The 26,066-nt window shown below is 43.0% G+C and overlaps 1 protein-coding gene across 1 annotated transcript in view; it reads left to right on the top strand.

Moving 5' to 3' along the window:
- The window catches only part of Ino80 (chromatin-remodeling ATPase INO80), a 499,736-nt gene that overhangs the window by 104,248 nt on the left and 369,422 nt on the right, over nt 1–26,066 (top strand). Inside the window, 5 exon segments of the mRNA XM_080278280.1 lie at nt 1,921–2,123; nt 5,795–5,886; nt 15,133–15,294; nt 15,740–15,938; nt 23,766–23,859. Coding sequence (XP_080134406.1) covers nt 1,921–2,123; nt 5,795–5,886; nt 15,133–15,294; nt 15,740–15,938; nt 23,766–23,859 — 750 coding nt within the window.

Below are 26,066 nucleotides of genomic sequence, written 5' to 3'. Positions count from 1 at the left end.
ACAAATTTGCCTAGTCCCAGGCTCCTGTGCTTCTCATGGGGCAACATAGGATTGGATGATTGGTGGATGGATGAATGTAAATGCTGTTAAAAGACTAGATACAGTCATACTGCAAGGCATATTTTATGAATTAAAGAAAATATGTAGTATTTTTTTGCTCACTCAGAATTATCATTATGTAATTAATAAATTCCCAGGTTTCCAATTCTGTACTGATGAAAACTGTTAAATTGCATTAATTCAATATAGCCTGCACTGAACAGAGAATACTTCACAGTAATATGTACCATGATTGTTACAGTTAAGCAGTCTGCATTGTACAGAAAATAAAGAAGATTTATATATCTTTTTCTGGTACATGTCTGAATAGTTAATTCTTCTAAAACGAGGTGCTACCCAAAATTTTGGGGAATTTGACCATCAGAGAGAAATTACTAGCCCTAATTTCTAGTTTCTGCCCTCTCCTTTGAAGTAGTCCCCTTGGGCCAGCATACAGCAATTCCAGTGGTTTTTCCATGATTCCATGCATCTCTGGAAATCTTAAAGTGAAAGAACGACGACTGGGTTCTCCACCATGATAATGCATCTGCCCTCACATGATTTGTTGTTAGGCAGTTCCTGGCTTGCAGGAGCATAACAGTCATTCCCCGTTTCCCCTGTTCGCCTGATCTCGCCCCCTGCAACTTTTTCCTGTTCTCCAAAATGAAATTCCGGCTGAAAGGGTGTCATTTTGACATGATTGAGGAGATCCAGGCAGGACCGGAGGAGGTGCTCAACACACACTTGAGAACTTCCAGGGATGCATGGATCTTTGAAAAACATTTGGGATTGCCATATACATGCCCAAGGGAACTACAATAGTTCAAATGAAACAGTGGAAACTAGAAGTTAGGGTTAGTAATTTTTCTTTCAGGTTAGCACCTCATATTGTGTTATACCGAAAAAATTGTTAACAGACTCATCCATGTTAATATTTTGGTTCTTGTGTGGTCAGTTCTGGATACAGTGCACCAAAATCACAAAATTGTGGGCTGAGTTGAGGGGGGGGGTCAGCAATTTTTATGCCCCCCTGGTGGCTACACTACTGTTTGTGCCTTTGCAATACTGAAGTCTTGACGTTATTTTTATTTATTTATTTTTTTAATGCAGTTTTAAGAGATTGTCAGTGAAATATTAACCCCAGCTGTACATGAATATAAGATATTCACATGCTTATTACACCAGGTTACTCATTGCTCCAAACTGATCTACACATTCACTATGTCAGAAGTTACCCTGTTCCATCCTCACTAAATATTTTGATAATATCATGTCTTCTCAGTCACTGTTTACAGGTGTAATGTTAATGCCTCCTAACATTGTTGGTATTGTTCCACATATCTGGATGTGTGACCTGGATCCATAAGCAGTTTTTATCACTTTTTGCATGGTTATCATTTTTGTTATTATCCATCCATCCATTCATCCATCATCCAATCCTACATTGCCCCATGAGGAGCATAGAAGCCTGGGGCTAGGCAGTTGGTCCTGACATTTAAGATGAGAGTGACCAGCCTCACTCATCCCTGAGTGGCATTACATGAGCAATCAACCCTGACCACCCCTTGGATATAAACCTTCACTGGCTCAATCCGATTGGAGTGCAATAATTACCCACTAAACCACCAGGCGCCGAAATTTGGTTATATGGTTACCACCCAGCATAGTAAATGGTTTCCTGGTGCACAGGAAACCATTTGGCTTGTCACTCAGTGTAGAGTCACCCACAGGCTGAAGGAAGTGGATAGAATGAAGGAAAGAAAGACAGAAGAGAATGGAAGGAAAGAAGGATGGAGAGGAAAGGGCAGACACCCGAGAGCAGCACTGCATTATTATTATTATTTATTATTATAATTAATTTCTTTTCAAAATCTTAAACAGCCAGAGATGGAAATTGCTGTTGGGGTTCAGTTGCCGTAACCGGTTGCTACTGTCAGGGACTCCCATCCAGAACAGCATGGCAGAGCTTTGGGCACTGCTGCACTTCATCATGCCTTCACTTTTTGACTCACACCTCTGGTTCAATGAATGGTTCAGCAAAGATATAGAGGGCCACGTTGAGAACAGGACACATGTTGATGAGAGTAAGTCTGAATTTGGTTTAACTATATGTATTGTGAATTTTGGACTGAAACAGGGATGTGTCGTGTCTCCATGGTTGTTCAGTGTGTACAGTATATGGATGGGGTTAGAGAAGAGATACAATGTAGAGCAGTGGATGTTGGAGTGGCCCTAATGAGAGAGGGCAGCATTTGGGAACTTCCTGCAGTGTTGTTTGCAGATTATACTGTATTGTTAAGTGAAGACATAGGGGAACTGCAAGGCATGGTGAATAAGTTTTGGCAGAGTGTGTAGGAAACAAATAAAGGTGAATGTAGGGAAGAGTAACGTTATGGTTTTTGAGAGAAATGAAGTCACTGAATGTACAGGGAGGTTGGATAGTGAGGAAATGGAAAATGTGAGTGCATTTAAGTCCTTGAGTAGTGTGATGAGTAAGGATGGAAGTTTGGAGGATGAAGTGCTTGAAAGTGTACAACAAGGAAGAAAGGTTGCTGGTTCTTTGAAAGCAGTGATAAGAAATAGGGAAGTGAGCATAGAGGTAAAGAAGTCACTGCATGATAGTGTTGTGATAAGAGTTCTGAAGATTGGAGGTGAAGCTTGGATCTTGCTGGAAGGACACAAGTCAAGAGTGAGAGCAGTGGAAATTAGTTATTTGAAAGGAGCATGTGGAGTTACATGGAGAGACAGACTGACAAATAAGGAAGTGAAGGAGCATTGTGGTGTGGATGTAGATGTTACAGAAAGCATTAGGAGAAAGACACTGAGGTGGTTTGGCCATGTGGAAAGGATGGAAAGCAAGAGACTAACAAGGAGAGTGTATGTGAGTGAAGTGGAGGGTGGGAGAGGGAGGAGACAGCTGAGGATGAGATGGAGGGATGGAGTGGAGAAGTATGTGAGAGAGGGTGTGTGTGAGTTAGGGGGAGGGCAGTGAAATGGCAGGGGACAGGGCCACATGGAGGCAATTTGTTTATGGCTAACCCTTATGGGATGGAGGTGTCAGGCAAAAGATAGATAAATAGATAGATAGTGAATTTCATTATTTTTTATATTTCAGTGATAATGAAAATAGTTATGAAACAGTACAATGTGTTCATAGATTGAATAGTGTTGCTTTATACAGTAAATTTGTGCTTGTTCATTATTTGTAAGTTATGTTGTTACATTTTCAGAGTTAAGGAGTACTGTACAGTAAATTAAATATTTTTGATATGAATGAATTGGTAAAGGTCAGACTGGCAGATTTTGTTTGCATTATTTTCAGTATTCTGGACATGCATAAATTAATAATGTATTGGAAGTTATTTAACCCTTAAAAGATGGTGGGGGGTTTGTGGGTGGTGGTGGTGGTGGTGGTGTGTGGGGGTGTGGGGGGGTGTGGGGGTGTGTGGGGGGTATGATGGGGATGGGGGGAGATGGATGGGGGGAAGTGGAGTGGGGAGGGGGATGGGGGTGACAGTGGGGGTTTGGGGGTGTGAGGAGTTTGGGGGGTGGGGGGTGGGCAGTGTGGGGGGTGGGGGGTGATGGTGTAGGGTAGGGGTTTGGGGGTGGTGGGGGTAAGGGGTGTTATGGTAGGCAGTGGGGAGGATGGGGGTGGTGAGAGGGTGGGGGTTAGGGGTGGAAGGGGTGATGGGGGTTGGGGGCAGTGGGGGGGCTTGGGGATGGTGGGAGGAGTTGGGAGGTGGTGAGAGGGTGGAGGTTAGGGGTGGTAGGGGATGATGGGAGGGTTTGGGGGGCAGTGGGGGGGCTTGGTGGCGATGGGTGGAGTCGGTGGGTGGGGGGGGGTTTGGGTGGGAAGTGGGGGTTGTGGGGGAATGGTGGGGGGATTGGGGAGGGGGGTGAGAGTGAGGGTGGGTGGGGGTGGTGTGTGGGTGTGGTGGTAGGGGAGTGGGGTGAGTTTTGGGGGGTAGGGGGGTGTGACCACATATGCAGACACCCATCTTTTTGGCCCTAGTACCATATACGGACACCCATCTTTTAGAGGTTAAGTACTGTACAATAAAACTAAATTCTTATATATCGGAAAAAGTCCGATAAAACCAGAAACAGTCCAGACTGCCTGACCACTTCAGCTATGTTCATCACAATAAGGTAAATAAAAGTCATGTTTATCAGTGTACAGTACAGTATTATTATATATATAATACCATTTGATTATTGTAATGAATGTATAGTACAGTACAGTACTGGAATGGTCGTGAAAACAGCTTAACCCCTTGGCATCGGCATGGGTAGACTTATCCATGTCCCAGAACCGGGTTATTTTCAGGAAAATCAATTTTCCCCCCAATATTTTTGTTTTTTTTCATTACAAATCAATCACAAATGACAAAAAACACATAAAAAGCACCTACTTATTCTTTTTTGGCAATTTGGAGGTGGTGGTGTGGTGTGAGGAAGCTGGTGTGTGGCAGCTGGGCTGAGCATGTTCAAGGTTGCGGTGGTGTGTTGGCGGTATTGGTGGAGGGAAGAGGGATGATTACCTCGTGCCAGAATAAGTGTTGAGTGTGTATTTGTTTCTTTCACTAATTCACAATGCCGTATGAACACAATATTACACCTAAAATATCAAAAAAACACAAGAAAGTAACTAATAAAGGTTGGCTTATTTTATGTTTTCCATGATACTTATTTTCTAACAAATTTATGTTTATTTATTTATTCCATGTTATTTACACACTGTTTACACATTATTTCACTGTTTTTAATAATTCTTGACAAGTCTGTCTGTGGTCAGTACAAATGTACTCAGGCACCCATACACTCTCCCCCACACCCCTCAGGGCCCCCTAGTAGCCCTCCCCACCACCCTACCCCACCCCATCCCACCCCTCCCAACCCCTACCCCTACCCTGAACCAGTATCAGCTGGTTCCAAGGCCACATTCTCCCTACGCCGGCCTCCCACCACCCTCCACCGCAGCCCTCCTCACTGCTGGGCTGCCCTCCCACCCCCCCGGCCAGCCAGCATTATCCCATGCACCAGCCATGCTGGGACAATACTCTGAGTCCAACGGCGCGCTACTAAGTTCAAACATGCCCGCGAAAAATTGAAACGTCATATGACGTGGACGGTAGGCCTCTACCAACACGACATATGACGTGGACCGGCGCCTAGGGGTTAAAAACCATAAGTGTGATCCGGACTAATGTCTGGTATGCTGTATTGGAAAAAGTCCAGGTTAGCAGAGGGAAGTCCAGATATTGCTTTCATTGGCATTTCTCTTTTTTTTCAGAATGCCTTGGGCCCCAGTTAGTCCATTATAGTGAGATATTACTGTAATGTGTTGTGCATCTTTGAATGCATGGTCTGGAAGGGCTAGGTTTATGATTGAAGAATTGAAAGGAAGGATGGGACTGGAGTGCATTGGTGCTGTGATGAGGAGGGACAGATTGAGATGGTTTGGGCACGTGGAGAGGTTGGGAGATGACAGTTGGGTGCGGAAAGTGAGAGGTGTGAAAATTGCGGGTAGGGTTGTGAGAGGCAGACTGAAAAAGACCTGGGACGAGGTCATAGGATGTGACCTCAGGGATAAGGGACGGAATAGGGAGGGTACCAGAGATTGAACAGCGTGAAAAGACGCCATTAGGTAATGAAGACCAATACATGCAAATACATTGGAGCCTTTAAAAATGAAGCAAAATGAAAGTCATATTTTTTCTCAAACACTTTAGTAGAGTCTGATAATTCTTTACAGAACACTTAAATCGCCTTCACATGATCCTGAAGCCCTTCATGCTGAGACGAGTCAAAACAGAGGTGGAGAATGAATTGACAGACAAAATAGAGGTGAGTCTGGAAATAGAGGTGGGGTGAAAGGGGTACATTTACTGGTGAGCTAAATTACAAAAAAGCGATGTACCTGGTGTGAGAGTTTAGGTAAGCTAGATAGTAGAGAAAATATGATAATGTTCAGTTAGATGTGAACAGGGTACAGTTTATCCTCATTATAGGTTGGAGATGTGCTCCAGAATATAACAACTTTTCCATGTGAGTGGTACTGCATATTGGATTAAACAAACAGGTTGGCTATATAAGTAGCAGTGGAACTTTAATAAGCCATCCTTTTACAGGTTGCTTTGGACTTTATAGCAAGTAAAGAAATTAATATAAAAATATGGTTACTAATGAGGACTGACTGTACTTAGTTGACCCATTCATGCTCCGTAGAATTAAAATCAGACATGAAAAGTTGACACATAATGTTTGAAGGCATAAAATAACCTTAAGTATCTTATATGTACTCATAAATGCATGAAATTTGGTGAAGAGCTGCAGATGGTAAGATTTACCAGTACCCTGAATTGGTATGTTCCAAGAGACCTGAAAACAAGTTTTTATCAGGCCTGTTTGGTTTTTGTGTGCTGTCTAGTTTTGTAAGAAAATAATGATGGAATATTTTCATTGGCAGTGATATGTAATTATCTGGTTGTCAGATGTTTCATAAAGCTTAATGAGCAGCTTTATATGAAGGAGTGTCATATTACTCCGTACTTAGTGTATCTTGGTGTCATGACAGGTGAGAGGGCTAAAATATTTTGGGTGTGAAAAATGTGATTGGCTGAAAGAAGAAAGGGAATTGAGAAAGTGTTGGTATAAACCAGAAAACCGAGTACAGCAGACTCTCGATTTGCATGGTTAATACTGTATGCTGTGTTCATGAAAACTAACCCTTGTTTTGCATGGTTAATATAATGTATCCATGAAAACTAGCCCACATTTTTGATAGTTAATGTACTGCATCTGTGAAAATGAACCCTTGTTTTACCTGGTTATTGTGCTATATCTGTAAAAACCTCCATGCAATTTGAATCACATAAATTGATCCATAAGGATTGTTTTTTTGGCTGGTGTGGGGATCAAATCCTAAAATTTTCTCAGTCCTTATTTTGGCCATTATAAAAAATTTACCCCAACCAGACACATGCATAAAGTATTTCGTCATTAGGCATAAAAAAAGTGAATGAACAAGAACATAAATGTAAGAAGTGACCAATAAGTGGAACCTTAACTCATCATTAAGTGGAATTTTAACTTACCTCCAACCCCTCGATGACTGAGACTAGCCCTCATAGCCCTCAAAATCACACCCCCTGGATTTTGCCAGTAATTATTTTGAATGTCATTGGAGAAGATTTAAATGTCACCAGTTATTTTGATGTGGTAAATTACTTAGTCACTCTCCAAAGTAGATTGGTGTAGAGGTCGATAGTGCTGCGTAAAATGTGTCGTGCAAGCAGAAGATGTGCAAAATGAGGGTCTGCTGTATATTTTGCAAGAGGATCTTGGGTGGGAATGTTAACCCATTAACCACTCTATACAGCCTGGGCTGTTCTGAGTGCGGATGCTCAATACAGCCCTGGTTGTGCAGGTGAATTTCGAATATACAGTAGTGCCATGGTGACCGAGGCCGACCCATGTAAGCATGTTTGAGCCTTCAAAACCGAAACTGAAACCGAAACCAAAAAAGAAAACGAAAACCTTACATTCCAATAGGGAATCAGACACTTTGATGTTCATCCATGGCTTTACCAAGGTAAATATTGAGCTAATATTTCGTTACCATATACTGTACGTTGGCATGTGTTCTCTCAATTCCTAAGGCAAAATTTGGCCTTTGGGAAATTTCATTTTTACCCGTATGTCTGCGCACCATGGACACCTCCAAAAAACCGCCAGTCGCAGTTAACGGGTTAATATTGTATGTAGAGTTCATGGAGATATTGCAGTGTCAGGAGTCAGGCAGTAGAACTACATTTGTTGAGAAATTTAAGTGAACTGCTTGAGGATAATACAGTAGAAGTCCTATTTTTCGGCATCTATGGGACCAGGCAAGTGCCAAAAAATCAAAATTGCCGAATTATCAAAAACCCTACCCACTCAGTACCTTATATGTTTCGGTGAACACTATCATCACTACTCATATCATTACAAATGTGTTTGGAGAGAGTACTGTATACTGTTTGATGCTGTACAATACTGTAATGAATACAGTACTATATATGAATATGAAAAATAAAGAAATTAGTGAACATACTGTATATAAATGTAATGGTACAGTAGGCCTACAAGTTCACATGCATTTACCTAAACTTATATTAGGTTCCTTATTTACATATGTACAATAGAAGGGGTTGATTGGAGGTTTGGAGGGTGAAGTGCTTGATGGGGTACAGCAGGGAAAAAAAGTTGCTGGTTCTTTGAAAGCAGTGATAAGAAACAGGGAAGTGAGCATGGAAGTGAAAAAGTTACTACATGACAGTATTGTGATACCAACTCTAACGTACGGAAGTGAAGCTTGGACGTTGTTGGAAGGACACAAGTCAAGAGTGAGAGCAGTGGAAATGAGTTATTTAAGAGGAGCCTGTGGAGTCACATTGAGAGACAGGCTGACGAATGCGGATATAAAGGAGCGTTGTGGTGTTGATGTGGATGTGATAGGAAGCGTTATGAGGAACACACTGAGGTGGTTTGGCCATGTGGAGAGGATGGAGGGTGAAAGACTGACGAAGAGAGTGTATGTGAGTGAGGTGGAGGGGGGAAGAGGGAGGGGGAGGCCAAGGATGAGATGGAGGGATGGGGTGGAGAGGTATATGAGAGAGGAGGGTGTGAGTTGGGAGCACGGCAGTGAAATGGCGGGGGACAGGGCGACTTGGAGGCGATTTGTTTGTGGCCACCCCAAACGGGATTGAGGCGTCTGGCAATAGACAATAGAAGGGGTTGATTGGAGTCTGCTACTGCTGGAAGAAGTCCCCAGCAGTAGAGGGAACGAAAAAAATCGGAAAATCTGCCAAACGATCAGAGATTTTCGTAAATGGGACTATTTCTCAAAACTGCCGAAATGTCAGATTTGCTGGGGAATCGGATGCCGAAAAATTGGACTTTTACTGTATGTGGCTGAATGAAAATTAATAGTGCTGAGATAGAAAAGTGATTAGTCAGAGGTTTTTATAGAAAAGTGGTTAATCAGAGGGTTTTTATAGAAAAGTGATTAGTCAGAGGGTTTTTATAGAAAAGCGATTAGTCAGAGGGTTTTACAGAATGCGTCGATTGTATGGCTACTAAGAAAGAATGTGTAAATCAAGGGTGATGAAACAGGCAGTATGTACAGTATATACTTTAAGTGGCATAACATAATCGGCTATGAAGATGATGTGATATGGTGGGTAAATAAATAAGAAAATTAGGCATCGAAAATTGGGAAGCAGAGATGGTTAATAGAAATTTATATTTGCGGTAAGTGAATGGATGAAATCTGCAAGGGATTTTAACTGTTAGAGATTTTATTTGATTTCATTTTACTTTATTCATTTATTTGTTTATGCTTTTTACTTATCAGTCCCCTGAAAATCAGTGTAATAAGATTTGTGTGAATTGACTTGTGGATGTTGTACAACTTGTGGCAAACAGCCGAGAATTGAATGATCTAAACACCTTCAGTTTGATTATGTACTTTTAATTTTATTCTAGTTGCATCTTGATTACTTTTTAAATAGCATAGGAGAGCACACTAATATGGTACTGAAGAAGCTAATGTATGCTATATCCTCCTTTCCAGTTTGAGAGGTCTCTTCAGAGCTTAATAAAATTATCTAAAGAGAGCAATAATAAAAACAATACATATTCTGATTGGAAGGGCTAATTGTGAGGAAATTTATAGCCAATACCCTCTTCAGGTATAAAATGATCCACAGGTATACATGGCGAGTGATGAGAAGGGTGGGTGGTAAACTGAATGAAAGGAAGGCAATGATTGATTATGGGTGTGTGGATGAAAGGATGCAAAGATGTGTAATGGATGCAAAAGCTTATAGAGGTTGGGGGAGTGGACTTTCTGACCACTACTTGGTGGTGGCCAGAATGAGGATCCAAGTAAAATGGAGAAATAGAAGAAGGGAAAGCTGAGAGGAAGGAGTAGTTGCAAGGAGAGTGGAAAGGTTACAAGAGGATGAGAAAAAGGCAGAGTATAAGAGAGAAGTGGAGGAACGATTGGGCAAATATGAATTGAAGCAGATGGAGGACGTGGAAGGTGTGTGCAGGATATTTACAGAAGAAAATTGTGCAGCATGTGATGTGGTGTGTGGGAGGAAGAGAAGACGGAGGGGGGTGCAAGGAACAGCGTGGTGGACTGAAGAGGTGAGGCAGGCTGTGGCACAAAAGAAGAAAGCATACAATGAATGGATGAGAAATAGGGGTGTGGAAGAAGTTGGGAGGCGGAAGAGAGAGTTATATGTAGAAAGAAAGAGAGAGGTGAAAAGATTAGTAAGAGAGAGTAAGAAGAGAGTGGATGAGGAATTTGGAAGGAATTTGAGTGTAAAGTGGAGGGACTGTAAGAAAATGTTCTGGAAAGAGGTGAAGAGAGTAAGACAGGGTGGAAGTGAGGTTAGCAGGGGAGTGAAAGATAAAAATGGTAGATTACTAGTGGAGAAGAGAGAAAAAGTGAGCAGATGGAGAGAACACTTTAAGGAATTGTTGAACATAGAGGATGGAAGTAATGCGAGTATAAGTGGCTGGGGAATGGTTGGGAGAAGGAGGGAGGTGAGAAGACAGGAAGAAATCAGTAGGATAGAAGTTGTGGAAGCAATAAAGAAAGTTAAATTGGAGAAAGCCCCAGGAATTGATGGAGTGTGTGGTGAAATGCTGAAGTATGGGGGAGAGATAGTAGTAGAATGGATGTGGAAGATGTGCAGATTGGCCTGGGAGGAAGGTAGAGTCCCGGAGGATTGGAAGTCAGGTATAATTATTCCCTTGTACAAAGGAAAAGGGGAAAAAGAAGTGTGTGGTAATCATAGGGGCATTTGTCTTCTTAGTATAATAGGAAAAGTGTATGGTAGGATACTTATTGACAGAGTTAGAGAAAGAACAGAGGAATTAGTTGGAGAAGAACAGGGAGGCTTTAGGAAGGGAAGAGGTTGTGTAGATCAGATATTCATTCTTAGATCTTTAGTGGAAAAGTTTCTAGAGAAGGGAAAGAAGTTGTATGCGGCTTTCATGGAATTGGAGAAAGCATTTGACGGCATAAGACAGTATGGATCAGTTGGGTCAAGGATTGTGTGGGTAAAGTTGAAAGTTGGAATACAAATGTGGGCGATTGTGTGTGTGTATGCGCCAACGCAAGATCGTGCTAGCAGAGTGAGAGAAGAGTTCTGGACAAATGTGGAAGTATGCATGGAAAAGTTTGGAAGGAATGAGAGAGTGTTTTTGATCGGTGATATGAATGGTAAAGTAGGGAATGTGAAGGTGGATGGAATAGTTGGTGAGTGGGGTGTGCCTGCTGCGATAGATGAGAATGGCAGTGCATTAGTGGACATTTGTGCTGGGAGGGGGTTGGTGATAGCCAATACCCTCTTCAGGCATAAAATGATCCACAGGTATACATGGCGAGTGATGAGAAGGGTGGGTGGTGAACTGAATGAAAGGAAGGCAATGATTGATTATGTGTGTGTAGATGAAAGGATGCAAAGATGTGTAATGGATGCAAGAGCATATAGAGGTTGGGGAAGTGGACTTTCTGACCACTACTTGGTGGTGACCAGAATTAGGATACAAGTAAGATGGAGGAATAGAAGAAGGGAAAGGCGGAGGAAGGAGTAGTTGCAAGGAGAGTGGAAAGGTTACAAGAGGCTGAGAAAAAGACAGAGTATAAGAGAGAAGTGGAGGAACGATTGGGTAAATATGAATTGGAGCAGATGGAGGACGTGGAAGGTGTGTGCAGGATATTTACAGAAGAAATTTGTGCAGCATGTGATGTGGTGTGTGGGAGGAAGAGAAGACGGAGGGGGGTGTAAGGAACAGCGTTGTGAACTGAAGAGGTGAGGCAGGTTGTGGCACAAAAGAAGAAAGCATACAATGAATGGATGAGAAATAGGGGCATGGAAGAAGTTGAGAGGCGGAAGAGAGAGTTATATGTAGAAAGAAAGAGAGAGGTGAAAAGATTAGTAAGAGAGAGTAAGAAGAGAGTGGATGAGGAATTTGGAAGGAATTTGAGTGTAAAGTGGAGGGACAGTAAGAAGATGTTCTGGAAAGAGATGAAGAAAGTAAGACAGGGTGGAAGTGAGGTTAGCAGGGGAGTGAAAGATAAAAATGGTAGATTACTAGTGGAGAAGAGAGAAAAAGTGAGCAGATGGAGAGAACACTTTAAGGAATTGTTGAACATAGAGGATGGAAGTAATGCGAGTATAAGTGGCTGGGGAATGGCTGGGAGAAGGAGGGAGGTGAGAAGACAGGAAGAAATCAGTAGGATAGAAGTTGTGGAAGCAATGAAGAAAGTCAAAATGGGGAAAGCCCCAGGAATTGATGGAGTGTGTGGTGAAATGCTGAAGTATGGGGAAGAGATAGTAGTAGAATGGATGTGGAAGATGTGCAGATTGGCCTGGGAGGAAGGTAGAGTCCCGGAAGATTGGAAGTCAGGTATAATTATTCCCTTGTACAAAGGAAAAGGGGAAAAAGAAGTGTGTGGTAATCATAGGGGCATTTGTCTTCTTAGTATAATAGGAAAAGTGTATGGTAGGATACTTATTGACAGAGTTAGAGAAAGAACAGAGGAATTAGTTGGAGAAGAACAGGGAGGCTTTAGGAAGGGAAGAGGTTGTGTAGATCAGATATTCATTCTTAGATCTTTAGTGGAAAAGTTTCTAGAGAAGGGAAAAGTTGTATGCGGCTTTCATGGATTTGGAGAAAGCATATGACAGGGTGGATAGACAAGGATTGTGGAAAGTATTAAGAATATATGGAGTAGATGGAAAGTTGTTGAATGCTGTGAAGAGTATGTATGATGGTGCTAAGGCTGCAGTGCGTGTGGATGGTGAACTAAGTGAATTTTTCTCTTTGGAGGTTGGGTTGAAACAGGGAAGATATCATGTCTCCATGGTTGTTCAATCTGTTCATGGATGGGGTAATAAAAGAGGTACAAGGTAGGGTAGTGGATGTTAGAGTGGCCCTGGTGAGAGAGGATAATGTTTGGAAACTCCCTGTACTGTTGTTTGCGGATGATACTGTGTTGTTGAGTGAAGACGAAGGGGAGCTGCAAGGCTTGGTGGATGAATTTGGGACAGTGTGCAAGAAACGGAATCTAAAGGTGAATGTAGGGAAGAGTAAAGTGATGGTCTTTGAGAGAGGTGAAGTCAGTGAATGTACAGCGAGGTTGGATGGTGAGGAATTGGAAAATGTGAGTACGTTTATACTTGGGTAGTGTGATGAGTAAGTATGGAGGTTTGGAGGGTGAAGTGCTGGAAAGGGTACAGCGGGGAAGAAATTGCTTGTTCTTTGAAAGCAGTGATAAGAAACAGGGAAGTGAGCATGGAAGTGAAAAATTTACTATATGACAGTATTGTGATACCAACTCTAACGTATGGAAGTGAAGCTTGGACATTGTTGGAAGGACACAAGTCAAGAGTGAGAGCAGTGGAAATGAGTTATTTAAGAGGAGCCTGTGGAGTCACATGGAGAGACAGGCTGACGAATGAGGATATAAAGGAGCGTTGTGGTGTGGATGTGGATGTGATAGGGAATGTTATGAGGAACACACTGAGGTGGTTTGGCCATGTGGAGAGGATGGAGGGTGAAAGACTGACGAAGAGTGTATGTGAGTGAGGTGGAGGGGGGAAGAGGAAGGGGGAGGCCGAGGATGAGATGGAGGGATGGGGCGGAGAGATATATGAGAGAGGGGTGTGTGAGTTGGGAGCAGGGCAGTGAAATGGCGGGGGACAGGACGATGTGGAGGCGATTTGTTTGTGGCCACCCCAAACGGGATTGAGGCATCTGGCAATAGATAGATAGATAAATTTGACAGGGTGGATAGACAAGGATTGTGGAAAGTATTCAGAATATATGCAGTTGATGGGAAGTTGTTGAATGCCGTGAAGAGTATGTATGATGGTGCTAAGGCTGCAGTGCGTGTGGATGGTGAACTAAGTGAATTTTTCTCTTTGAAAGTTGGTTTGAAACAGGGATGTGTCATGTCTCCATGGTTGTTCAATCTGTACATGGATGGGGTAATAAAAGAGGTACAAGGTAGGGTAGTGGATGTTGGAGTGGCCCTGGTGAGAGAGGATAATGTTTGGAAACTCCCTGTACTGTTGTTTGCAGATGATACTGTGTTGTTGAGTGAAGACGAAGGGGAGCTGCAAGGCTTGGTGGATGAATCTGGGAGAGTGTGTAAGAAACGGAATCTAAAGGTGACTGTAGGGAAGAGTAAAGTGATGGTCTTTGAGAGAGGTGAAGTCAGTGAATATACAGCAAGGTTGGATGGTGAGGAATTGGAAAATGTGAGTACGTTTAAGTACTTGGGTAGTGTGATGAGTAAGGATGGAGGTTTGGAGGGTGAAGTGCTTGAAAGGGTACAGCAGGGAAGAAAGGTTGCTTGGTCTTTGAAAGCAGTGATAAGAAACAGGGAAGTAAGCATGGAAGTGAAAAAGTTACTATATGACAGTATTGTGATACCAACTCTAATGTATGGAAGTGAAGCTTGGACGTTGTTGGAAGGACACAAGTCAAGAGTGAGAGCAGTGGAAATGAGTTATATAAGAGGAGCCTGTGGAGTCACATGGAGAGACAGGCTGATGAATAAGGATATAAAGGAGCGTTGTGGTGTGGATGTGGATGTGATAGGAAGCGTTATGAGGAACACACTGAGGTGGTTTGGCCATGTGGAGAGGATGGAGGGTGAAAGACTGACAAAGAGAGTGTATGTGAGTGAGGTGGAGGGGGGAAGAGGGAGGGGGAGGCCGAGGATGAGATGTAGGGATGGGGTGGAGAAGTATATGAGAGAGGGGGGTGTAAGTTGGGAGAAGGGCAGTGAAATGGCGGGGGACAGGGCAACGTCGAGGCGATTTGTTTGTGGCCACCCCAAATGGGATTGAAGCATCTGGCAATAGACAGATTACTCGTAGCTGCTGACTTCAACAAATTGTGATAAATCAGGAGTGGTGAAGTAGACAGTATTAAGTGATATGTTTTTTGCACCTGTATTATTTGTTGTAAATCTGCATTATCTTGTGCTTTTGTCACTCAGTAGTCCTTTTCTTCCACCCACAGATCATGATGTACTGCCCCCTGACACTGAGGCAGAAATTCCTGTACAATGGCCTTAAGAACAAGATCAGTATTGATGAGCTGCTTCGGTCCTCGATGGGTCCTTCCTCACAACAGTCCTCTGTCACATCTTCTCTCATGAACCTGGTCATGCAGTTCAGAAAGGTAGGTTACAATAGTTGTGTGTGTGTGTGCGTGCATGCTTGCGTGCGTGCTGGCTTGCATGTGTGCTTGCAGATAGCTGAACACATTGAAAACAATAAATTGAGATGCTTTGGACTGCAGTGGATATAGTAAGATAATGCAAATGACTAGGGTTCCAAAGAAAGTCTATTAAAAGTGAGCTTGAGGGTAATATTGGAAGAGGCAGACCATATGTGGTATAGAAAAAGAGAGTACAGCAATACTGTACAGGATACTGGTGAAAAAGAAGGATGAGGAAGGAGATTGAGAGTTAGAGAAGTGCTGTTTGTGAAGACAAAGTAACCTGGAGACAGTTCTGTCATGGTCATCCCTTGACGGAGGTTTTGCAGGAAGGAGCAAGGCATTGGAGATAATGATAATGAGAGAGAAAGAGCCATTACAGCAACTTGCCTGGTCTTACCATCAGGTGTGTAATCACCCTGAGCTACTTGAACGACGGGAGGTACGGTCACCCTTCACAATGCGGCCAGAACCATACCTTTTACCGAAGCTGGTGTTTCGAGAGGCTGTCCAGCTTTATGACCAACCTTCCACCGCTCATCTTCATCACAATAAATTCTCAGTCTTCCATCCGCATCATATCTACACCTCTGTATTCAAGGATGGTAAGTTGTGTTACTTAGTTTTTATAATGATTGTTGGTGGTTGGTGGGGGCACTCGCCATCCACTCACTTGATGTAGTGCTGCTGTTGGGTGACCGCTCTTTCCTTTCTTCCTTCCTTCCTCTTCTGTCTTTCTTTCCATCTTTCCTCTTCCTTCTGTCTGCGGGTGACTCTGTGCAGAGTGACAAGCCAAATGGTTTCCAGTACACCAGGAAACCATTTACTACACTGGGTGGTAACCACATACGGTAACCAAACTATGGTGCCTGGTGGTTTAGGGGGTAATTAAAGCACTCCAGCCAGATTGAGCCTGTATAAGCTTACATCCAAAGGGTGGTTGGGGTTTATTGCTCACATAAAGTTGCTCAAGGATGAGTGAGGCTGGTCACTCTCATCTTGAATGTCTGGCGTCAACTTGCCTAGCCCCGGGCTCCTATGCTCCTCATGGGGCAACACAGGATTAGATGATGTATGTATGTATGTATGGTATCTATGTACACGTACGGTATGTGGCTTATGCAGTTACAATTAATCTGTGGTATTATGTAATTGTTACTGTAATAAGCTTTCATTCTTGCATCTGAATGATACTAATACAGTATTGATGCCTCTCTTCAAGGATGGTTAGTTTTGGCTCTTTGCAGTGATAATGAATGTGGTGATGCATTTACATTTGTTGCTGGAGTTAGGTTAACCCCAGTAGGTGGATGTCTTATCCATCCATCCATCCATCCATCATCCAGTCCTATGTTGCCCCATGAGGAGCGAAGGAGCCTGGGGCTAGGCAAGTTGGTCCTGACATTTAAAATGAGAGTGACCAACCTCACTCATCCCTGTGTAGTATAACATGAGCAATAAACCCCAACCACTCCTTGGACACAAACTTACACAGGCTAAATCCGATTGGAGTGCCTTAATTACCCACTAAATCACCAGGTGCCATGATTTGGTTATATTCTTTATTTAATTATTGTCACCTTCAGAGAATTTTATTGAGATCAGGATAGGCTTTTTCAACTGGAAGGGTTATGTATGGCCTTTGTTAATTTCTCCATTATTAGGGGACTTTCCTAAACTGAGTGAAATCATTGGTGGCAGCCAGAATAAAATTGAAAAGATTTCTTCTAATTGTAGGTATTAATACCTAATAGTTTTTGCCACTGGCTATCACTCTTTATGTTTTTAAATTATAGTACAGTACTTACATCAGAATAAGAGTGATTGGTTATTTCCTTTGTCAAATAATGGAGAGTTAAAGAATTTACATTGACCTTTTCTGGTGGTTATTGATAAGATAGTTGTACTGGGCACTCATATAAGCCTATAATTTTTTTTTTTTTTTTCTCCATGGGATGAAGGGAGATGTTCCATATTATGTATGCCTTTTATTCCATGCAGGCTGTTAAAGGTGAATGCTGTATGTGGCATTTTCAAAGGACATATTGTATATAAATAGTTAATTAGGAGCAAGAAAGCATGAGCAGTGTGTTTCAGACTTAGTCACATGGATCATTCTTGCTCCAGTTTCTGTAGCAAGAAACTGACAGGGTAATGCCTCTGTGTTGTGAGAGGGAGATGGATATAGACAACAATATCATTTTATGCATGGCCATTGGTAAAGCAATCAGTCAGTTGAGGCCCCTAATAACATAGTGTACCAAACGACACGTGTTGAAAACGGAGAAAAATGCAGTTAAAGTTGCTTAACTTTCAAAATGCCATAACTTTGGAACTACTGTAGTGAATATTTTTTAGGTTTTTTTTTTTATATATATATATATTTTAGCTTGAAGTTCTTACATTCATGTCATGCTAATCTTGATAGAAGAGAAATTAGTAACATTCTGAAAGGTACAACAATAGCTGCGTTTTTCTCCAGTGTGGTTTTTGAGAGACAAAACGTACTCTCCTTAAGCATTTTTAACAATCAAACCAACCAAAGATATCAATGGGAAATGTTTATAAAAGCAAAAGCAAAAGCCCAGTGTTCCTTAGCTTCTTTTACTAATGTTTTGTGCCCACATCTCTGGTCTCCTCGTTCTTTTTCTGTTATGAGATGGACCAGCAGCTTTTTGCTCACTACTAGAGCCACTCATGTTCTCGAGACAATGAGAAAAAACACTAAAACAGCTCAGAAAATAGCGAGTTAATCCAGGCAGTGTTCTTGGCCGGCTGGTAAACAAAAAACTGCGTCACATCGCAACAGATTCCAAGATCACAGTTGCCAATGTCTTGCTGAGCTCTCTGCCTTTCCCATTTTCTGTACATTATGGCTAACTTACCCTTAAAATCATGCAATTTTATGCTAAAATATTCCATTATGTTAGAATAATGGTACAATAATTAATAATACTATAAAAAAAATGCATGACTGTGAGCATAAAGAAATGCTAGTATCCGGTAGCACCAGACAACACGTTGCTGGAAGGCACTTGGTACATTCTGTGACCAGCATGAAGGCTTGTCGACGCACTGAGGTGAAGCAGGCAGTGAGACCATGTTACCGAAGGGGAATTTGGACCCTAATACGAGTTGCTTTCTGTATCTCGTGGTGGTTTTGGGCTACATAGTGGTATACTTAACTCGGTTTTGCTTGCAGTGGCGCTCGGCACACTATGTTATTAGGGGCCTCAGTTAGTCTCTTGACACCATGTTTCCCTTTAATTGAATTGCCATATTGAGGTTTGTCCTGGTACATCTGATGTATTCTATGGACTGGAAGCCAAACTAAGTGCCAAAACCAACTAATTACTGCCCAGTAGTTGCTGAAAACTGTTGGGAAAAAAGACATCTAAGATGTTCCATTTGATATTATTTATAATAGTTTGAGAATCTTGGCTTGGGTTTACAGTGTTTGTACTTGTGGCAGAATGTGTCTTGCCTGAGAGTGATAATTGTGTGGCAAGGTACCAAGCTTGTACCCACACTTCATTCTCATGGTGGTACCTCCCAGGGTTGATGGTAGCCTCGCATCTACTACCTGCTGTTCATAAATGAGTATAATATTTAGGATTCCAGAAGCTTGAATGATTTTGTGTCTTACTGTACTGGATATGCTATTTAGTAGTTCCCCCCACTTTTTTCTTCACTCAAAATTTGTGTGTGGATTTAACCTCACATCATTTTTCAAGTTGAAATTAGGATTGGTTTGATGATGATAATGATGTAAATGAATAAGAAATACACTTGTGCCCTAGGTGATAGGTGGTGGCAACCATCATTCACTCACATCATTAATGCTGCTTACACTTTCCTTCCCCCCTATCATTCTTTTCTGCTTTCCCCTCATCCTATTTCTCCCATCCCTCTATGTCATTTTTTATTACTCCTCTCTCCTCTTCAGATGTTTCTACACTGAGTGACAAGCCTAATGGTTTCCTGTAACCCAGTAGGCAGTTTACATTGCTGGGTGGTAACCACATATCCAAATAATGGGTGATGTGGGACCTACTATGGTGTCTGTATTAACCCCTAAAACGCTGATCGTCGCGTTTGCGACGCTCGGCCATAAGGGCAGGACGGCGGGTCGTCGCGTTTGCGATTTTAGTATATTTTGAATAACCGCGGGCAAGCAGGCTCCAGCTGGTATTGTCTATCAGTACCACCATCCTCTAGCTACAACTAGCATACTTTACCTTTGTACTACTGACCTCAGTTGTTGCCAAATATCGCGTTTTCCCCCCGTACCCCCCCTACCACGGCCCGGCCAGCCTGGCTGTGATACATGGCAGCGCTCTGAGCGCTCAGAACTGTAAATTTGCGATCTCCTCTCACAAGCAGTTTATGCTACTAGGAAACGCTTGTTTCCCCAGTTGTAACACTAGCTTTTGCCTCTGTTTAGTGTCAGTTTACTGCAGGCTTTGAAAGTGAGATTATGGCGAGTTCTAGCTCTTCCCAGTCAGTGCAAGCGGCCGACAGGAACGAGAATAAAGTGGCGGACGTAAGGCAGAATAAAAAGCGCGCCGTGGTGATCTTTTGGGAAGTAATATGATTGAAAATAATGTAGTATACATGTTTTTAGCTGTGAAAATGGAAATGTTTGTTGAGTGATGGGAAAACCGCCGCCACAGTGCATGTCGGCCGTACGCTCCGTTGATTTTAGCCTTATTTTCAGTGTTTATTGTACAAATACGGATTCCTAACTACCTTTACGTTGTTGTATAAAGTGTACTGTGACAGACTGAGGCTGTGGTAGAAAGAAAACCGGGTTTCTGGAGGTGTGAGAGTGAAGACTTTGTTACCCAACTTTGCAAGTCTTCACAAGTCCTTTGGTAGTCAACGAAGGCTCAACATGTGGCTCAGGAGATAGCTGAATGTAAGTAATATATGCCATAAAAATTTTAATGCTCTAGGGTTAATCTATGATTTTTGGCAAATATTTTTCCACAGGTACTCAGACCCCGCTACAACCCCGCCACAGGGGGGGGGATCGCGCGTACACAGCCGCGTTTTAGGGGTTAACTGGGTGGAGAGATGCAAATCTGGTGTCCATCTGGAAACCAAACCTCCACACTCTTTCTTGCACCTTGCTGTGGTGGGGTGTTGTTGACTGCAGGGGAACATCAGTCCACTGCAAGGGATGGCCTAGCAGGGGTGGTTGCTTGCTTTCAGTTGTTGGTCTGCTTGCCCAGACAGACTGGGGTTAACAACAACAGCAACATGTGTACCTTAAGATAAACCTCATACTCTTAGTCAGACCAAGCAGTTTTAAAACACTTGTAATCATCTTATCAAACTGACCATACAGATTGCTCAGAATATCTGGAATCATGGTCTAAAGAAATTATGGTCTAGAAATTACTTATAAAAACCTCTTATGACCACCCCATCAAAAGGCAAGGGTTTAAGGAGCTGAACCTCCCCTCCCCATATAGGGATAAGATGGTGGAATCCCCTCCAAGAACTGGGAAGGGACAAAATCATCATTTTTGTTTTCGTTTTCGAAGGGTCCAACATGCTTGCATGCATCGGCCTTGGTCACCTAATGGCTGCTCTCTATGCTGCTCGATCTCTGGCAGCTTCCCTGTTTAGTCCCTTAACCCTGAGGTCACAATCAGTGACCTTGTCTCAGGTCATTTTTGATCTACCTCTTACTTCCCTACCCCCTACATTAACAGTCTTCACTTTGTGCACCCAATTATCATCCCCCATCCTCTCCACATGCCCAGACCACCTCAGTCTATCTCTCCTCATCACAACACCAATACACTCCAGTCCTATCCAACCTCTCAACTCTTCCATCATAAACCTAGCCCCCCCAGGCCTTGCACTCAAGGACGCACTGCACATCCACCTAATCATTGACGTGTCTGTACGTTTGAGCCTGCGAATATCCTCTTCCTTTACTGCCCAGGTCTCACCACCGTACAGCATTAAACTCCTAACACATGCTGCATACAAAGATCCCTTAGCATGGAGGGAGAGCCCTCTCAGTGTCAGGAGAAGCAACTGCCTCCAGAACTTCTTCCAGCTATAGGTACTCCTCACTCTAGCCACAGGGCTAGCTCCGGCCCCACCTCCAGCACATAACATGTCTCTCAAATAACAAAACTCTTCTACACACTCAAGATACTCACCAGCAAGTTCAGTCCTTATGCCTGGCAATAGCCACATGCTCTCCTTGACACACCACATATAATATCATAGTTGTCGCCGAGCTTTTCCAAAAGTTTGTTGAATTGTAGGGATTTTAAGGAGAGACTGTTCGTTGTACCTGTCGTAGATGGCAGGAGAAAGATAAAGATGAGTCTGGGGTTTGATTGCAGTTTGTTTCTTCAAAGGGAGTATCTCACATGAGTAGTACTGAGGTGAGGGCAGTTTATTGCTTGCTAATCCCATGCGCTCCTTCCTGTCTCTCCTCACCATCTCTTCTCTCTCCTAGCCCCTTCTGCCCTGTCTCTCCCATTTCCTTTGTATATGACTGGTTGTGTCACGCGTGAGGGCACGTGGGAAGGAACCTTCCGAGACTGTGGAAAGTTCCCATCAGGCGTCACACTGTACTGTGTGTGAAAGTTCTAACTAGAGAATGCGTAAAAACGTTATTTCCTCTAGCCCTCTCACTTAGGCACAACTTTCTTCTAACCTCTATATTAAATATGTATGTTACTAATTATTATGTAGCATGTTATGATATTTTAGTGTACTGACATGCACACATGAAATCAGCATTATCTCGCAGTCTACCTCTAATACCACTACATCTCTTATGCACCCACTTATCACAAACACTGCACATGCGGGAATTACTTCTCATATTCATGTGACAAATTGCACATGGCCACTCTCTCTCTTCTTTGACAGTACTACCCCCAGCCGTAGATACCATCACTCTTGTTTTATCTGCATTTACACTTAAGCCCTTGTGCCCCATACCATCTCTCCACTTCCTAAATCTTTCCTCTGCCTCCCTTTCATTCTCTGCAACCAACACCAAGTCATCAGCGTACGACACCTCCCACGGGAGTCCATTTCTAAAGTCACTGAGAGGGCTTCAAGTACCATGGTAAACAACAAGAGGCTCAAGACTGACCCCTGATGCACACCAACATTCACAGAAAACACATCACTCTAATCTCCATTCACCCATACCTGGGTGTGAGCATCCACATACATGGCCATAACGACCCTAACCAGCACTCTTTGATCTATCTCAAGCTTTCTCGTTGCCCACCTCACCACCTCTCCAGGGATTCTGTCAAAGACCTTCTCCAAATCAACAAAAACAAAGGACGGTTCCATTTTATATTTTTCTTGAAGCTGTCGAACAATGATTATGGCTTCAGTGGTCCCTTTGCCTGGCATAAACTCAAACTGCATCTCATCAATATTCACTCTTTCTCTAATTATACCATCTAGACCTGTCTCCATTACCTTCAATATCTGGTCTAAAAGCCTTATGGATCTCTAATTTCCTCTTTCCAGGGCATCACCCTTCCCCTTGTACAAATTAACAATTACACTCTTCGGCCAATCATCTGGGACAACACACTCATGTATAATTGTATTTCTCACGTCAGTGACTAACCTCACTCCTATATCCCCTGAGGCTTTCAACATTTCACTAGTCAACCCAGACACACCTTCTGCTTTCCCCACCTGCATCCTACCTATTGCCACCCTCACAGTAGCAGCATCAATTAATGGCCAAGGGCCAAACACTGGATCTGCTGGCTCCATACCTTACATGTCCCAGCCACACTCCTCATTCAACAACTGGCTGTGATGCTGTCTCCATGCTTCTTTACTATCCCCACTGTTCACCACAACCCTTCCTTCATCATTCTTCATATACTGCTCACTGATGATATCCCCATTCTCCCTCTTCATCCAATTTGCCACCTTAAATATCATATTCTTCCTATCCACACGGTTATCAAGTAAAAGTATTTCATTGTCCGTACTGTATGAGTGATGCAACCTAGCAGTGCAGTTCAACACTTTTAGCAGAAAAACGTAAGTTAGCTACTCCTTTGAACATAATTGATTAACTGAATGATGAGTGGGGATAGGTCAACCAAAGAAGAGCTTTTGGCAGGCTTTAAGCATCCACACTCATCAAATCAGTTTTAATTTTTGGTGCCAGATCATCCACTGTGAATAAACAGCACCCTGGGCAGGGACCTTGGTTTTTAGCACAATAAGTCATTGACACCCAGGGTGCAAGGGTTAATTGCAACTTTGCTTTGTACCCCATGTGAATGTTGGAAAATGAATAAGGATGGCATGTTTGCTGTATTTCATTTAACATTAAACTGAATTATGTTGATTATTGTGATAAAGTTGCTTTGAAAGTTAAATAAAGTGTTAAGAAGTGTGCAATCTTGTAACAGGTGATGCCAAAGGAAGGTGCTTCTCCTTCCTTCGCTTTATCAATCTGAGCATCCAGGAGTTGGCCCAAGGAATAACTGGGGGACTTTTGCCAAGGTAAGAGAGAGGATTCTTATTATTTGATGGCATGCATTGTGGTTGGTGATCGTTGGGGGTGCCCATCATCCACCTACTCAGTGTAGGGTACTCTATTTTGGGGTAGCATTACATGTGTGGCAAGCCAAGTGATTTCCTGTAAACAGGGAAATAATTTAATGCGCTGGGTGGTAACCGTATAATCAACCAACACATGTTTCCTACGTGTCAGCAAATGGGTTGGTGGATGGTTAGTGCCCCTCCCCAGAAAACAATCAACCAAAAATACAAACAAGAAGCCTTGGACCAGGAGAGACAAACCGGCGACAACCAAGGACCGGACAAAGGACATGGTTTGGATTGTGACATGGAATGTAAAGGGTTCGAATGATGAGGTGATAGAGAGAAAGATTGTCCAGGTGCTTGAGGGTTCAAAAATGGACATATGTGGATTAACAGATGCTAAATGGAGAGACAAGAGTGTGAGAGAGTAGGAGTATGGATGGGGTATATTTGCAGGAGTAGGTGAGAATGAGAAGGTGAAAGAGGGTGTATGTACAGTAATCACTCAATTATCAAGTGTAATAGAGCCAAAGGCATTTCCGCAAAGTGGATCTGTCCAGATAATATACTTTACCCCTGGCCCCCCTTCGTACATAACTTTGAAAGCCATGGTAATAGGCTGCCACAGTACAATGTACAATGCTAGTTCCTGTTTTTTAACAGTACTCTATCTGGTCAAGCAGACCTATAAACCACAGCCAAGCAATTACCATGGTCAAGCAGACTCATCAACCACAGACAAGCAGTCACCACTGCAAGGCCATACCCTGCATTGTCATGAAAAGATGAAAAAAATGGCCTGGCCAGGCGAAAATGTTCACACAGCCATAATTTCCACCTGGATGCAAGCATTTTGTCCAGATAAAATGGAAAAATTTATGAATAATGGTTTCCAGCAGCAAGATCATAGAGTCCGGATAATTGATTTTTCAGATAATGGACATCTGGATAATCAATGGATACTGTATTGTTGTGTACAAGAGATGTATGGAGAATACAAGAGTATGGATCAGTAGGTTCAAGGACTGTGTCAGTGAAGTTAAAAGTAGGATTACAAATGTGGGTGATTTTGTGTGTGTGTATACGCCAATGCAAGAGCATGCAAGCAAAGTGAAAGAAGAGTTCTGGGCAAATGTGGAAGCATTCCTGGAAAAGTTTGAGAGGAATGAGAGAGTGTTTTTGATTGGAGGTATGGAAGAAAGGTAGGGAATGTGAAGGTGGATGGAGTAGTTGGTGAATGGGATGTGCCTGCAGAAGTGGATGAGAATGGCAGCACTCTAGTGGACATTTGTGCGGGGAGGTGTTTGTGATAGCCAAAACAGGCCTACCCCGATATCTGGCAATGTTGCATACCAGTGCAAGTGTTCGGTCAGCGAGTATCTCAGACATCGAAGTAATTTTCTCTGCAAGATACTGAAGAAAAGCCAGAGATGCATTCCAGGCCCAAACCCAAACTCTCATATACCTTACTCAATCAATAGACACTGACACAGACACACCATAGGTAATGTAATTGTCCTCATAAACAATACTGTTGTTAAAAAATGAGATCAGACATCACGTGTGCAGTATTGAGATGCTTCAGGGCAGCTGACAGCCAGGCAGGTAGCTGGCAGCATGCCAAGTGGAGGTGGGGGAGGGCAGGCGGACAAGGAGGGAGACAAGCAGGGGTGGGGGAGGGGAGGGGGTCAAGGAGGAAGACAAGCAGGGGTGGGGGAGGGCAGGGGGATGAGAAGGGAGACAAGCAAGGATGGGGGAGGGCAGGGGATTGGAGGGAGGTAAGCTGGGGTGGGGAAGGGAGACAAGAGGGGGTGGTGGAGGGTGGGAGGATCGGGAGGGAGAGACATGGAGGTGGGGGAGGGAGACAAGAAAACCAAACAGCCCTCCTTCCCCCCCCTACCCCCAGTCTCACTCACTCACTTACTCACTCACTCACCATACACACTAGAAATGTACCGGTGATAAAAGATATAAAAGTGGAGGTACAGGAAGTGTACAAATTATTGGAAACTCAAGGTGTAAGGAAAGCCCCAGGACCTGATGGAATTTCTAATTGGGTACTGAAGGAATGCCAAGAACAACTGGCAGATAAAATTCACAGTTTAATCATGTGTTCTCTGGAAGAGGGGAAAGTGCCACAAGAATGGAAGAGGGCAAATATGGTA

Source organism: Coenobita brevimanus, chromosome 72 (genome assembly GCF_032717465.1).
Source record: "Coenobita brevimanus isolate Jiangsu-jjx chromosome 72, ASM3271746v2, whole genome shotgun sequence".
In the NCBI taxonomy this organism is placed as follows: domain Eukaryota; kingdom Metazoa; phylum Arthropoda; class Malacostraca; order Decapoda; family Coenobitidae; genus Coenobita; species Coenobita brevimanus.
This window is presented reverse-complemented; position numbering and strand designations above follow the sequence as displayed.